The 12,500-nt window shown below is 37.1% G+C and overlaps 4 protein-coding genes across 5 annotated transcripts in view; 3 read left to right on the forward strand and 1 right to left on the reverse strand.

Annotated features, from left to right (window-relative positions):
- LOC122986995 (FH1/FH2 domain-containing protein 3-like) overlaps positions 1 to 5,103 on the forward strand; it is a gene marked incomplete at its 5' end in the record, with an annotated part of 13,659 nt that extends 8,556 nt beyond the window's left edge. For both annotated transcript variants that reach the window (XM_044358571.1, XM_044358574.1), the window contains 3 exon segments: positions 896 to 1,073; positions 1,536 to 1,712; positions 3,424 to 5,103. In XM_044358571.1, the coding sequence (XP_044214506.1) occupies positions 896 to 1,073; positions 1,536 to 1,712; positions 3,424 to 3,506 (438 nt within the window).
- The window catches only part of LOC122986896 (NLR family CARD domain-containing protein 3-like), a 1,497,050-nt gene that overhangs the window by 1,297,445 nt on the left and 187,105 nt on the right, over positions 1 to 12,500 (reverse strand). The window lies entirely within an intron of this gene.
- LOC122986857 (NLR family CARD domain-containing protein 3-like) overlaps positions 1 to 12,500 on the forward strand; it is a 934,102-nt gene that overhangs the window by 366,410 nt on the left and 555,192 nt on the right. The window lies entirely within an intron of this gene.
- slc9a5 (solute carrier family 9 member A5) overlaps positions 10,926 to 12,500 on the forward strand; it is a 34,954-nt gene continuing 33,379 nt past the window's right edge. The window contains exon 1 of the mRNA XM_044358534.1: positions 10,926 to 11,508. Within this exon, the coding sequence (XP_044214469.1) occupies positions 11,166 to 11,508 (343 nt within the window). The 5' untranslated portion in view covers positions 10,926 to 11,165. The remainder of the gene's footprint in view (positions 11,509 to 12,500) is intronic.

The following is a 12,500-nucleotide window of genomic DNA, read 5'->3' on the forward strand; positions in this document are numbered from 1 at the left end:
TCAAATGTGCTTTCAATGGAAGTGATGGAGGATAAAATCCACAGTGTGTCCACACAGTCATTTAAAAGTCTGTGTGAAGCTTCTATTCAGCTTCATCAGTCTGAGTTAGTCATATCAAGTGGATATCTGACACATTTACAGTCTTTTTAGCATCAAATTCCCTCTTTGTGTTTCCTCGGACAGTGTTTCCCTGTTGAGCTGCAGGTGGAAGTATAGTAACAAAAAGAGGAACTTTGGCACTAAAAAGACTGTAACGTTGAAAGATATTTACTTGATTTGACTCATTTGGACGCTGAAGCTTCATATTAGCTTCAGATAAACTTTGAAATACAGTTTTACACAGAAGGAGGACTGTGGGTTTTGTCCTCCATCACTTCCATTGTAAGGTCATTGTAAAGGTGGTAGATAGATATGTTTAACTCTGAACAAGCTGTCAAAGGAGACAATAAGAGAACAAAACTCACATGAATCCAGAAAATAATGTATCCAAAATAAAAAGGTGACTGTTCCTCAAAGCGTTTGATTACAGTCATGACGCTGTTTTCATTTGAAAGGTTTCCAAAGCTAATATTAGTCTCACAGGTCCTGCAGGTGTGACGACCTCGTTAAACAATTATTCAATTATCATGTGTGTGAAGATTCTTATTCACGTCAAGATTTATCCAAAAGCTTTGAATCCAGATCAGCTGGACCAGATTCAACACTTCTGGATATTCAGTTATCAAATAGTTGCAAATTAATTTTCTGTTGATTGATTAATTAAGAGCTCAGACATTGTTTCCCATCAGGGTTCCTTATATTAACTTTAAAGACCTCTTCTGTCTGAACATGACTTTCTGACTTTTGTAAACAAACTAATCTTCCTCTTCCTCCTCCTCTTCTTCTGTCCTCTCAGACTGAGAAGTTTTCGGGGGCAGTGCCTCGTCAGGACAGCCCCTCCCCCGTCTCCGTGGCAGCGCAGGCGGAGGCCGGTCAGGAGGAGGAGCATGAGAACATGAAGAACCTGCTGATCAGCAGCAGCAACAACCCGAGTGTGGACCAGAGAGGCCTGAGACGCTCCAGAGCCGTCCGCAGTAAGATCCTCAACTCTGTCTCAAAACCCAGCCAGGAACCGGATCAATAACGTTTGATAGTCACTGATCCAGCTGGAGAAGGTTTGCTTCCACAGGTCGTCAGAGGTGTCGGTCCTGAACAGACTGATCACAAGCCTGAAGCAGGCGACGTATCCAGCTGAAAACACGTTACACACAGCCCCCCCCCCCCCCCCCCCCCCCCCCCCCCCCCCCCGTCTATTGATTACACTGAATGACTAATAGATTAATCAAGAAAACAATTGACTGATTAATCAATAATGAAAGTAATCATTAGTAGCCCCAATCAGAAACTCAGAGGAGAAAACACAAGCGTGTTGTCTCCATGTTGTATCTCTGCAGCCCAACAGCTACACCCCCCCCCCACCACCACATACAAAGAACAGCTGATAGGACTCTGGTCCAGGTTCAGGTTGTGGTTGATGTTGTGGTTCTGGTCCTCAGGTCTCGGCAGAGTGAGTCCACCTCAGATGTCCGTTGCCAAAGAAGACGGGACCAGCTCCCAGGACGACGCCACAGACGAGATCATGGACCGACTGGTCAAATCTGTTACCCAGAATCCTTCAGACAGAGCCTCCAGCCCCAAAACCCGCAAACGCTCCCGGCTTAACAGGAAGTCATGTAAGTGAACTCCTGTCTTACGTTTCTACATGTTCTACAAACAAGGTACAGCGTGACCACACAGACCTTTGATGGCGCTAGGCTAACAGGTTCCATCCGCTTCTAGTCTTTGTGCTAAGCTAGGCTAACAGGTTCCCTCTGCTTCCAGTCTTTGTGCTAAGCTAGGCTAACAGTTTCCCTCCACTTCCAGTCTTTGTGCTAAGCTATGCTAACAATTTCCCTCTGCTTCCAGTCTTTGTGCTAAGCTAGGCTAACAGTTTCCCTCTGCTTCCAGTCTTTGTGCTAAGCTAGGCTAACAGTTTCCCTCTGCTTCCAGTGTCTGTGCTAAGCTAGGCTAACAGTTTCCCTCTGCTTCCAGTGTCTGTGCTAAACTAGGCTAACAGTTTCCCTCCGCTTCCAGTCTTTGTGCTAAGCTATGCTAACAGTTTCCCTCTGCTTCCAGTCTTTGTGCGAAGCTAGGCTAACAGTTTCCCTCTGCTTCCAGTGTCTGTGCTAAGCTAGGCTAACAGTTTCCCTCTGCTTCCAGTGTCTGTGCTAAGCTAGGCTAACAGTTTCCCTCTGCTTCCAGTGTCTGTGCTAAGCTAGGCTAACAGTTTACCTCTGCTTCCAGTGTCTGTGCTAAGCTAGGCTAACAGTTTCCCTCTGCTTCCAGTGTCTGTGCTAAGCTAGGCTAAACACATCCCGGACCAGGACACACAGAGATGAAAGTGATCAGGAGGATTTCTCTAAATGTTGCTCTGCAAGAACTTCTACAAACAAAAGGAGGCAGAAAAATAAGTTTGTGTATCTATAAGTTTCCTGCTGATCAGAAACACATCAGGTCCAAGCCGTTCAGTTTTCTTGTAGTTTTTTGATGTTTTGGGGGTTTCAGGGGTCTCTGGTCTGCAGAAGGTCGAGGTCTCTGTGTCTCAGCAGGTGGAATCTGGTTCAGACTCGCTGTGTTGAGACACAAACAGCAGCTATGTGTCCAAAACAGTCTCATATCTCTGCAGCTTCATATCACTGTTTCCACTTCCTCAGAAATCCTCTCACAGCCGATAAGCATCACATCCAACCATCCTGCTGCAGAGGACAGGATGTCCCCCGCAGGACCGCAGGACTACTGTCCTAACAGTCAAATACAATACTGGAGTACAATAGATACTGTAGTACAAGAGATACTGTAATATAATAGATACTGTAGTACAATAGATACTGTAATATAATAGATACTGTAGTATAATAGATACTGTAGTATAATAGTGAAATACAATACTGTAGTATAAAATATACTGTAGTATAAAATATACTGTAGTATAATAGATACTGTAGTATAATAGTGAAATACAGCAGGACCACAGTATTCAGACAAAGTGCTGAAAGATAAACATTAAATGAGAAGCAGATGTGACGGATTGTTCACTAGTTTGTTAGATTGTTGAGTTTTAGGCTCACCTGTCTAACACCTGTCTAACACCTGTCTAACACCTGTCTAACACCTGTCTAACACCTGTCTAACACCTGTGTAATACCTGTCTAACAGCTGTGTAACAGCTGTGCAGAGGAGGACGTGTGCAGCAGCTGCAGGATCAACATGTTTCAGTTTATTTAAGACCTTCTGGAGGTTTTAAACTCGTCTTTATCTTTAAGAAACGCAGCGTTTTATTTCTGTGACTGAACTGAGACACAAACATCAGACATAAATGTAAAGATGTGAATGTTGTTGTTTCAGTGAGGAGGACTCTGAAGAGCGGCCTCAGCGTGGACGTGGTTCAGGCTCTGGGACTCAACAGCAAGACAGGAGACAACGTCTGAGCACAGACTCCAGCTGATCGATCAGTGGATTGATCAGTGAATGGTATTGATCCGGCTGAGATTCCATCGGACCACACGAGGAGCAGATTCTGTGAATTTTTCCTGCAGGAGCAGAATCATCGATTCAAACTGAACAAACATTTTTCTGTCTGCAGTTCGGACGCAGTGAAGAAATCTGCTGGTTTTACTGGTTTTACTGGTTCTCTGTGGCTCTCTAATGTCCATGAATGTTTATGGATTTCACAAAAAATCCAACTGCAGAGCTGAGTGATGAAACTGTTACTGACGTCAGACTGATGAAATCTTTGCCCTTTACAAACAACAAAGGTACATGAATCAAACAGCCGGATCTGACTAGAAAGTGTTTTTAATATGAAATATTGACAAACAGATGCACAAAGTGAGCAGAAACAACAAAAAAAGTCTTGTTTTTATTACATTTACTGTAACTTCAGATGGATTTTTGTTCATTCTAAACAGATGAAGCATCATGTTAGAAACACAAATCACTGACGAGCTCTTGTTAAAGGATCAGTCTGCTGTTTTTCTACCATCACATCTCATGTGAAGACTCAAACCAACACGTCAACACTTTCCTGCTTCTCTACTCTCTCAGCTCAGAGCTCTTTGCTATATATTTAGTATATATATATATAAATATATAATATATAGTTTCATGTTTAAAAAGTTAGTTGCTCGCTGATGTTTTTAACCAACAAACAGGAGGAAATGGAGGGTTTGTTTGGGGACTATTTTCAGCAGCGGATGAATCTACATTTGGTGCTGTAGTGAGTATTTGTGGCACAGAGGCAGAAGATAAATCATCTTCTTATTCGTTGTTGGTTTGAGTCTGAACATGAAGGAAAATACAGAATATCAACAAACTGAAACTTGAACACTGAAAGTTTAAAGTTTGAAGAGTTCGACGACGTATATTTGTTTGATTTTAAACTTAAAACTCAAACCTTGTCGGATCGTTGAAGCTTCTCGTCCTGGAACACCGAATCCATTCTGGAGCTTTCTGTCATATCACATGATCTTCCTCACAGATGGAGTTTGTCACTAGACATTTGAACATCTTCACCTCCAATGAGATTGTATCGCCCCGACTTTAAAAAATAGTTTTCTAAACGTATAATTAACCAGTTATAAAGACAGACAAGTCCTTGAAAGTCCTTGAAAGTCCTTGAAGAGTTTGGAAAAGTACATGTGAATGTTTCCTGTCACAGTGTCACAAAAGTCCACTAGAAAGCAAAAAAATCACACGTCACAAAATTCACGTATGTGTGTGTGTGTGTGTGTACGCGTGTGTGTGTGTGTGTGTGTGTGTGTGTGTGTGTGTGTGTGTGTGTGTGTGTGTGTGTGTGTGTGTGTGTGTACAGTCATTTCCTGTGTGCACGGGCTCTGCAGCTGTTTGTTGTGTGTTGTTTTGCACTTTGAGGTGTGTTGGTTTGAGTTCAGGTCTTCTCTCTTCTTCTCTGCTGCTGAAGGACGAGGACTCTGTTTTAACTTAAAGAGCAGAACGACTTCTATAGAAATACTAAATGGAAGATTGAATGTGTTCCAGCTATAATTAATAAAAAGTTTCAAATAAAGAGTGACGACATTTTTTATTTATTCATGAAGTTTTTCAGTTTATATTTCGACGTTTGAATGACTCTGATTGAATTTGTACAACAAATACATCTTTAAATTTTATAACTATAAACCTGCATCATTATTACTAAAAACAGACATATTACAGTAATAAATACTGTGAACTACATGTAGTAATGTTGAATGTCAGCTGATCAGCTGTAGTTTCATCATTTGGTTTGAGGCTGCAGTTTTATTATTGCTTAATCAATAAAACATCATAAAGTCAATCAATCAATCAATCAATCCATCACAACATCCTGGAGTCTAATACGACCTCAAACCACAATAACCCAAAATATGACATTTACACTGATATAAGATCACAGAAGCAGCAGATTTGAACAAATTAATGTTTTGCTTGAAAAAATGATGTAAATGTTTGTTTGATTATCAAAATAGTTGCAGATTAATTTTCTTAATTTTCTGGTGGTTGCAGCTCTAGTTTGGAGTAATAACTGTAATGATACAGTGATTTATTTCCACCATGTGACTCCAACAGTCCAACAGACTGTAAAATAACATCAGTCAGCTGTCTGAAGCTCTGAAAGAAGCAAGAAACAATCAATAGAAGGAAAATCTATAATTACAGATAGTCAGACATGAATTTAACTTTGACATCATATAAAATCATCCTGGTGAGAAAACGAGCACAAATGAAACAACAACAATAAACAACAGTAAACACAGTATATAAAAGTATATAAAAGTATAATTTAACAGAATAAGGAGTCAGAAGTTTCCACTTAAAATTAAAACATTTAAAAAATCATTTATATATTGAGAACAAATCAACAAAACAGAACTGAATAAATCAATAAAACAGGAAATGTTCAAACTGCAGCTTCATAGTTTTTCTATCAGCTGATGTCTAAACCAATCAGAAGTTCTGCAGCTTCTGAACACAGAAATAATTGCATTAAATTCAAAATGTCTGCAGACGGATAATATCTGTTAATGATTCATTAGTGTTCATCTGTTCATTTTAACATTAACTTCAGTTCATCACATATCGTGAAGAGAATCAGTTAAATGATCTTATTTCATATGAAGGAGCTGCAGGTGTTTTGTTACCGAGTTCAATTTAACTTATGTTACATTTGAATCTGTGATATTTTGGGGAAATGAAGCTTCGGTTCATTCACACAGAGCAGATCTTTCAAATATATTTAAAACATCCTTCACTGTCAGACTGTAAATATATTTTAGTTATTATCCAAATATAAAACACAGATTTTAACAAAGACTTCCTGTCACATGACAAGAAGAGACTTTATCACCCACCTTAACAAAAACTGCTGAACTCTGGGTTGGAGGAAGAGATAAAATACAATATGCAGTATATAAATACATAATAAAATATACAGTAGGTGCAATTTCAGTATGGAGAAATGAGATGGTGAACAGAGAGTTAAAACAAAAAGAACATACACAGAAAATACAATAAAAACAGACCAACAGGATATAAAAGAACAACATATAACTATTAATGTAAACATTATAAAACTGTTATAGAAATGTCAGTCTGCAGGAGGGTTCAAGAGACTGACGGAGATGAGATCTGAGACTGAGATGATGAAGAGCTGAGTGAGACAGAAGAAGAAGAAGAAGAGGGACAGAAAGACACATGACTCCATCTCTGGACCTCATTCAGTTTTCTCTCTCTTCATATAAATTCCTCTACAGTTACAGGCGGCTGTGGCTCAGGAGGTAGAGCGGGTCGTCCACTAATTAGAAGATCGGTGGTTCGGTTCCCGGCTCGTCCAGTCTGCATGTGGACGTGTCCTTGAACAAGATACTGAACCCCTGATGGCTGTGAGAATGATTAGATTTCCTCTGATGGGCCGGTTGGGACCTTGCATGGTAGCTTCTGTACCCGTTCAACGTATGAATGTGTGTGAATGTTCATGGTGTTCTTCTGTCACCTCTGTATTGTTAGTTGCTGTCATTAAGGACCAGGCTGGTAAGTTAAACAGTGTAGATAATTACAGACTTATTGCCCGTCGCCATATTATCTCTAAAGTGAAGGAAAGAATCCTGCAAGGTTGAAATGTTTGTTCTCACCACTGATAATTAGTCCGGCTTTAAGAGAAAACACCGATATGTGTATTTATGCTTTAGAAGGAATAGTTGCTAAATATGGAAGCCAAAATTCCACCATAGTTATGTGTTTTATTGATGCGTGCAAGGCCTTTCACAGAAGTAATAATGAAAAATTATGCCTGAAATTGCTTGTTAGAGGTATATAATCAGAATAGTGTTCTGGTAAACCAATCAGACAGCGAGGGTTAAACGCTGTATCTGACCTGTTCCATGTAAATAATGGTGGAACGTTATCTCCTGTTTTGTTCCTGTTGTGTGTATATGGACAACCTGTCGAAACAACTGACAGGTGTAACACAAGCTGTCATGTAGTAAATTCTGTTAACATCATCATCACCTCTATATACAGCTCACCTCTATATACAACTCAACTCTATATACAACTCACCTCATGCTGTATCTATAACATGAGATATCTATAACATTATGTATCTATAACATGAGATATCTATAACATTCTGTATCTATAACATGATGTATCTATAACATGTTGTATCTATAACATGTTGTATCTATAACATGATGTATCTATAACATGAGATATCTATAACATGCTGTATCTATAACATGCTGTATCTATAACATGTTATATCTATAACATGATGTATCTATAACATGAGATATCTATAACATGATGTATCTCTAACATGAGATATCTATAACATGCTGTATCTATAACATGCTGTATCTATAACATGTATCTATAACATGTTGTATCTATAACATGATGTATTTATAACATGAGATATCTATAACATGTTGTATCTATAACATGCTGTATCTATAACATGTATCTATAACATGATATATCTATAACATGTTGTATCTATAACATGCTGTATCTATAACATGTTGTATCTATAACATGTTGTATCTATAACATGATGTATCTATAACATGATATATCTATAACATGTTGTATCTATAACATGTTGTATCTATAACATGCTGTATCTATAACATGATGTATCTATTACATGTATCTATAACATGCTGTATCTATAACATGTTGTATCTATAACATGCTGTATCTATAACATGAGATATCTATGACATGCTGTATCTATAACATGTTGTATCTATAACATGTATCTATAACATGCTGTATCTATAACATGTTGTATCTATAACATGTATCTATAACATGTATCTATAACATGTTGTATCTATAACATGCTGTATCTATAACATGTTGTATCTATAACATGTTGTATCTATAACATGCTGTATCTATAACATGTTGTATCTATAACATGAGATATCTATGACATGCTGTATCTATAACATGATGTATCTATAACATGTATCTATAACATGCTGTATCTATAACATGCTGTATCTATAACATGATGTATCTATAACATGAGATATCTATAACATGTTGTATCTATAACATGCTGTATCTATAACATGTATCTATAACATGATTTATCTATAAAATGTATCTATAACATGCTGTATCTATAACATGATATATCTATAACATGCTGTATCTATAACATGCTGTATCTATAACATGCTGTATCTATAACATGTATCTATAACATGATTTATCTATAAAATGTATCTATAACATGCTGTATCTATAACATGATATATCTATAACATGCTGTATCTATAACATGCTGTATCTATAACATGAGATATCTATGACATGCTGTATCTATAACATGTTATATCTATAACATGATTTATCTATAAAATGTTGTATCTATAACATGTTGTATCTATAACATGCTGTATCTATAACATGTTATATCTATAACATGATTTATCTATAAAATGTTGTATCTATAACATGCTGTATCTATAACATGATATATCTATAACATGCTGTATCTATAACATGCTGTATCTATAACGAGATATCTATGACATGCTGTATCTATAACATGATATATCTATAACATGTATCTATAACATGCAGTATCTATAACATGCTGTATCTATAACATGTTGTATCTATAACATGCTGTATCTATAACATGATATATCTATAACATTTTGTATCTATAACATGATATATTTATAACATGCTGTATCTATAACATGTATCTATAACATGTTGTATCTATAACATGTTGTATCTATAACATGCTGTATCTATAACATGTTGTATCTATAACATGTATCTATAACATGCTGTATCTATAACATGATGTATCTATAACATGCTGTATCTATAACATGATGTATCTATAACATGTTGTATCTATAACATGTATCTATAACATGCTGTATCTATAACATGATATATCTATAACATGTTGTATCTATAACATGATATATCTATAACATGTTGTATCTATAACATGATATATCTACAACATGTTGTATCTGTAACATGATATATTTATAACATGCTGTATCTTTAACATGTTGTATCTATGACATGTTGTATCTATAACATGCTGTATCTTTAACATGTTGTATCTATAACATGATATATCTATAACATGCTGTATCTATAACATGTTGTATCTATAACATGCTGTATCTATAACATGCTGTATCTATAACATGTTGTATCTATAACATGCTGTATCTATAACATGTTGTATCTATAACATGTATCTATAACATGCTGTATCTATAACATGTATCTATAACATGCTGTATCTATAACATGTTGTATCTATAACATGATGTATCTATAACATGTTGTATCTATAACATGTATCTATAACATGCTGTATCTATAACATGATATATCTATAACATGTTGTATCTATAACATGTTGTATCTGTAACATGTTGTATCTATAACATGTTGTATCTATGACATGTTGTATCTATAACATGATATATCTATAACATGTTGTATCTGTAACATGTTGTATCTATAACATGATATATCTATAACATGTTGTATCTATAACATGTTGTATCTATAACATGTTGTATCTATAACATGATATATCTATAACATGTTGTATCTGTAACATGTTGTATCTATAACATGTTGTATCTATAACATGATATATCTATAACATGTTGTATCTATAACATGTTGTATCTATAACATGATATATCTATAACATGTTGTATCTATAACATGTTGTATCTATAACATGATATATCTATAACATGTTGTATCTATAACATGTTGTATCTATAACATGATATATCTATAACATGTTGTATCTATAACATGATATATCTATAACATGCTGTATCTATAACATGATATATCTATAACATGTTGTATCTATAACATGATATATCTATAACATGCTGTATCTATAACATGATATATCTATAACATGTTGTATCTATAACATGATATATCTATAACATGTTGTATCTATAACATGTTGTATCTATAACATGATATATCTATTACATGCTGTATCTATAACATGTTGTATCTGTAACATGTTGTATCTATAAGATGTTGTATCTATAACATGTTGTATCTATAACATGTTGTATCTGTAACATGATATATCTATAACATGTTGTATCTGTAACATGTTGTATCTATAACATGTTGTATCTATAACATGATATATCTATAACATGTTGTATCTATAACATGTTGTATCTATAACATGATATATCTATAACATGTTGTATCTATAACATGTTGTATCTATAACATGTTGTATCTATAACATGATATATCTATAACATGTTGTATCTATAACATGATATATCTATAACATCAGTTATGGTTCCTGTGTTCAGGACTCTACCTGCAGTGTGTGCGTCTCTTTAAAGGCGGACTGGGCGGGTCACATGTCCAGCTCCGGTGTCCCCTCCTCCGTGTCTTACCGGAGCCTGGAGTGTGTGTGTATGTGTGTATGTGTGTGTGTTGATGTTGTAACCCGGCCGCCGGCCTCCCTCCGCTCCTCCGTGTCCTCTCCGTGTCTCGGTGTGTATATAAAGGCCAGAGGGATGCCAGCCCGCTGACCGGGGAAGATGCTGCCGCTCGGTCTGATGCTGCTGCTGCTGACGGCCGCCGCCGCCGCCGCCGACCTGCCCGGGACGGCCGCTCCGCCGCTCCGGGGGCCGGGGCTCGGCTTCTCTCCCTCCGCCCCGCCGCTCCTTCCTCTCCCGCAGCCCGGGATGGAATACGGGGCGCCCGGTGTAGCCTTGGCCCGGTCGGCGGCGGAGGAGCCGGCCGGCCCAGCAGAGGAGGAAGAGGAGGGGGGACATCATCATCACGGCGGCGGGTACCGGGTGGTCCAGTGGGAGTGGAGCTACGTCCAGACTCCGTACATCATCGCCATCTGGCTACTGGTGGCCAGCGTGGCCAAGATCCGTGAGTCTGTGTGTGTGTGTGTGTGTGTGTGTGTGTGTGTGTGTGTGTGTGTGTGTGTGTGGTCTAATAACTGGAACTTGAACCAGACTGGAAGTTTGACCAGAATCAGAGTTATAAGGCTGCAGCTGTCTGCTCCAATGATGAGTATTTTATATAATAATAAGATATTTACATTAATCAATGAACTCTTCAGTCTTTAAAAAGTTGGGGATTCAGACATCCAGAAGGGAAAAGACACAAAAGAGAGATACTGGTGTCTCGTACTGGTCTTGTTTAGCTGATAACTGGGAGTGAAAGAAGAGTAGAACTTTCATGTTTTATTCACTAAATCTGATTTATGGCTGCAACTTTACTGATTAATCTATCCATTATTAATATGATTAAACATTAATCACATTAATAATAACAAACAGTTTCCAGTGTTTCCAGTATGTTAAACCAGCAGTCAGGTGTCTGTAATCATTCCTCCTGTTCATACTGGATATTAAAAGATCCTTCAAATGTGCTTTCAATGGAAGTGATGAAGGATAAAATCCACAGTGTGTCCACACAGTCATTTAAAAGTCTGTGTGAAGCTTCTATTCAGCTTCAGCAGTCTGAGTTAGTCATATCAAGTGGATATCTGACACATTTACAGTCTTTTTAGCATCAAATTCCCTCTTTGTGTTTCCTCGGACAGTGTTTCCCTGTTGAGCTGCAGGTGGAAGTATAGTAACAAAAAGAGGAACTTTGGCACTAAAAAGACTGTAACGTTGAAAGATATCTACTTGATTTGACTCATTTAGACGCTGAAGCTTCATATTAGCTTCACCACTTCCATTGTAAGGTCATTATGAAAGGATCTTCTGATGGTCAGTATGAACAGGAGGAATAATTACAGCAAGAAACACACTGACTGTTGGTTTAAGACACACTAGAAAAACTGTGAACTCGTCCTTTAAATGATGAAGCTCAATCTTTAGAGTTCAAAGTGATGTTTTAAAACTTTCAGT

Source organism: Thunnus albacares, chromosome 1, assembly GCF_914725855.1.
Source record: "Thunnus albacares chromosome 1, fThuAlb1.1, whole genome shotgun sequence".
Lineage (NCBI taxonomy): Eukaryota > Metazoa > Chordata > Actinopteri > Scombriformes > Scombridae > Thunnus > Thunnus albacares.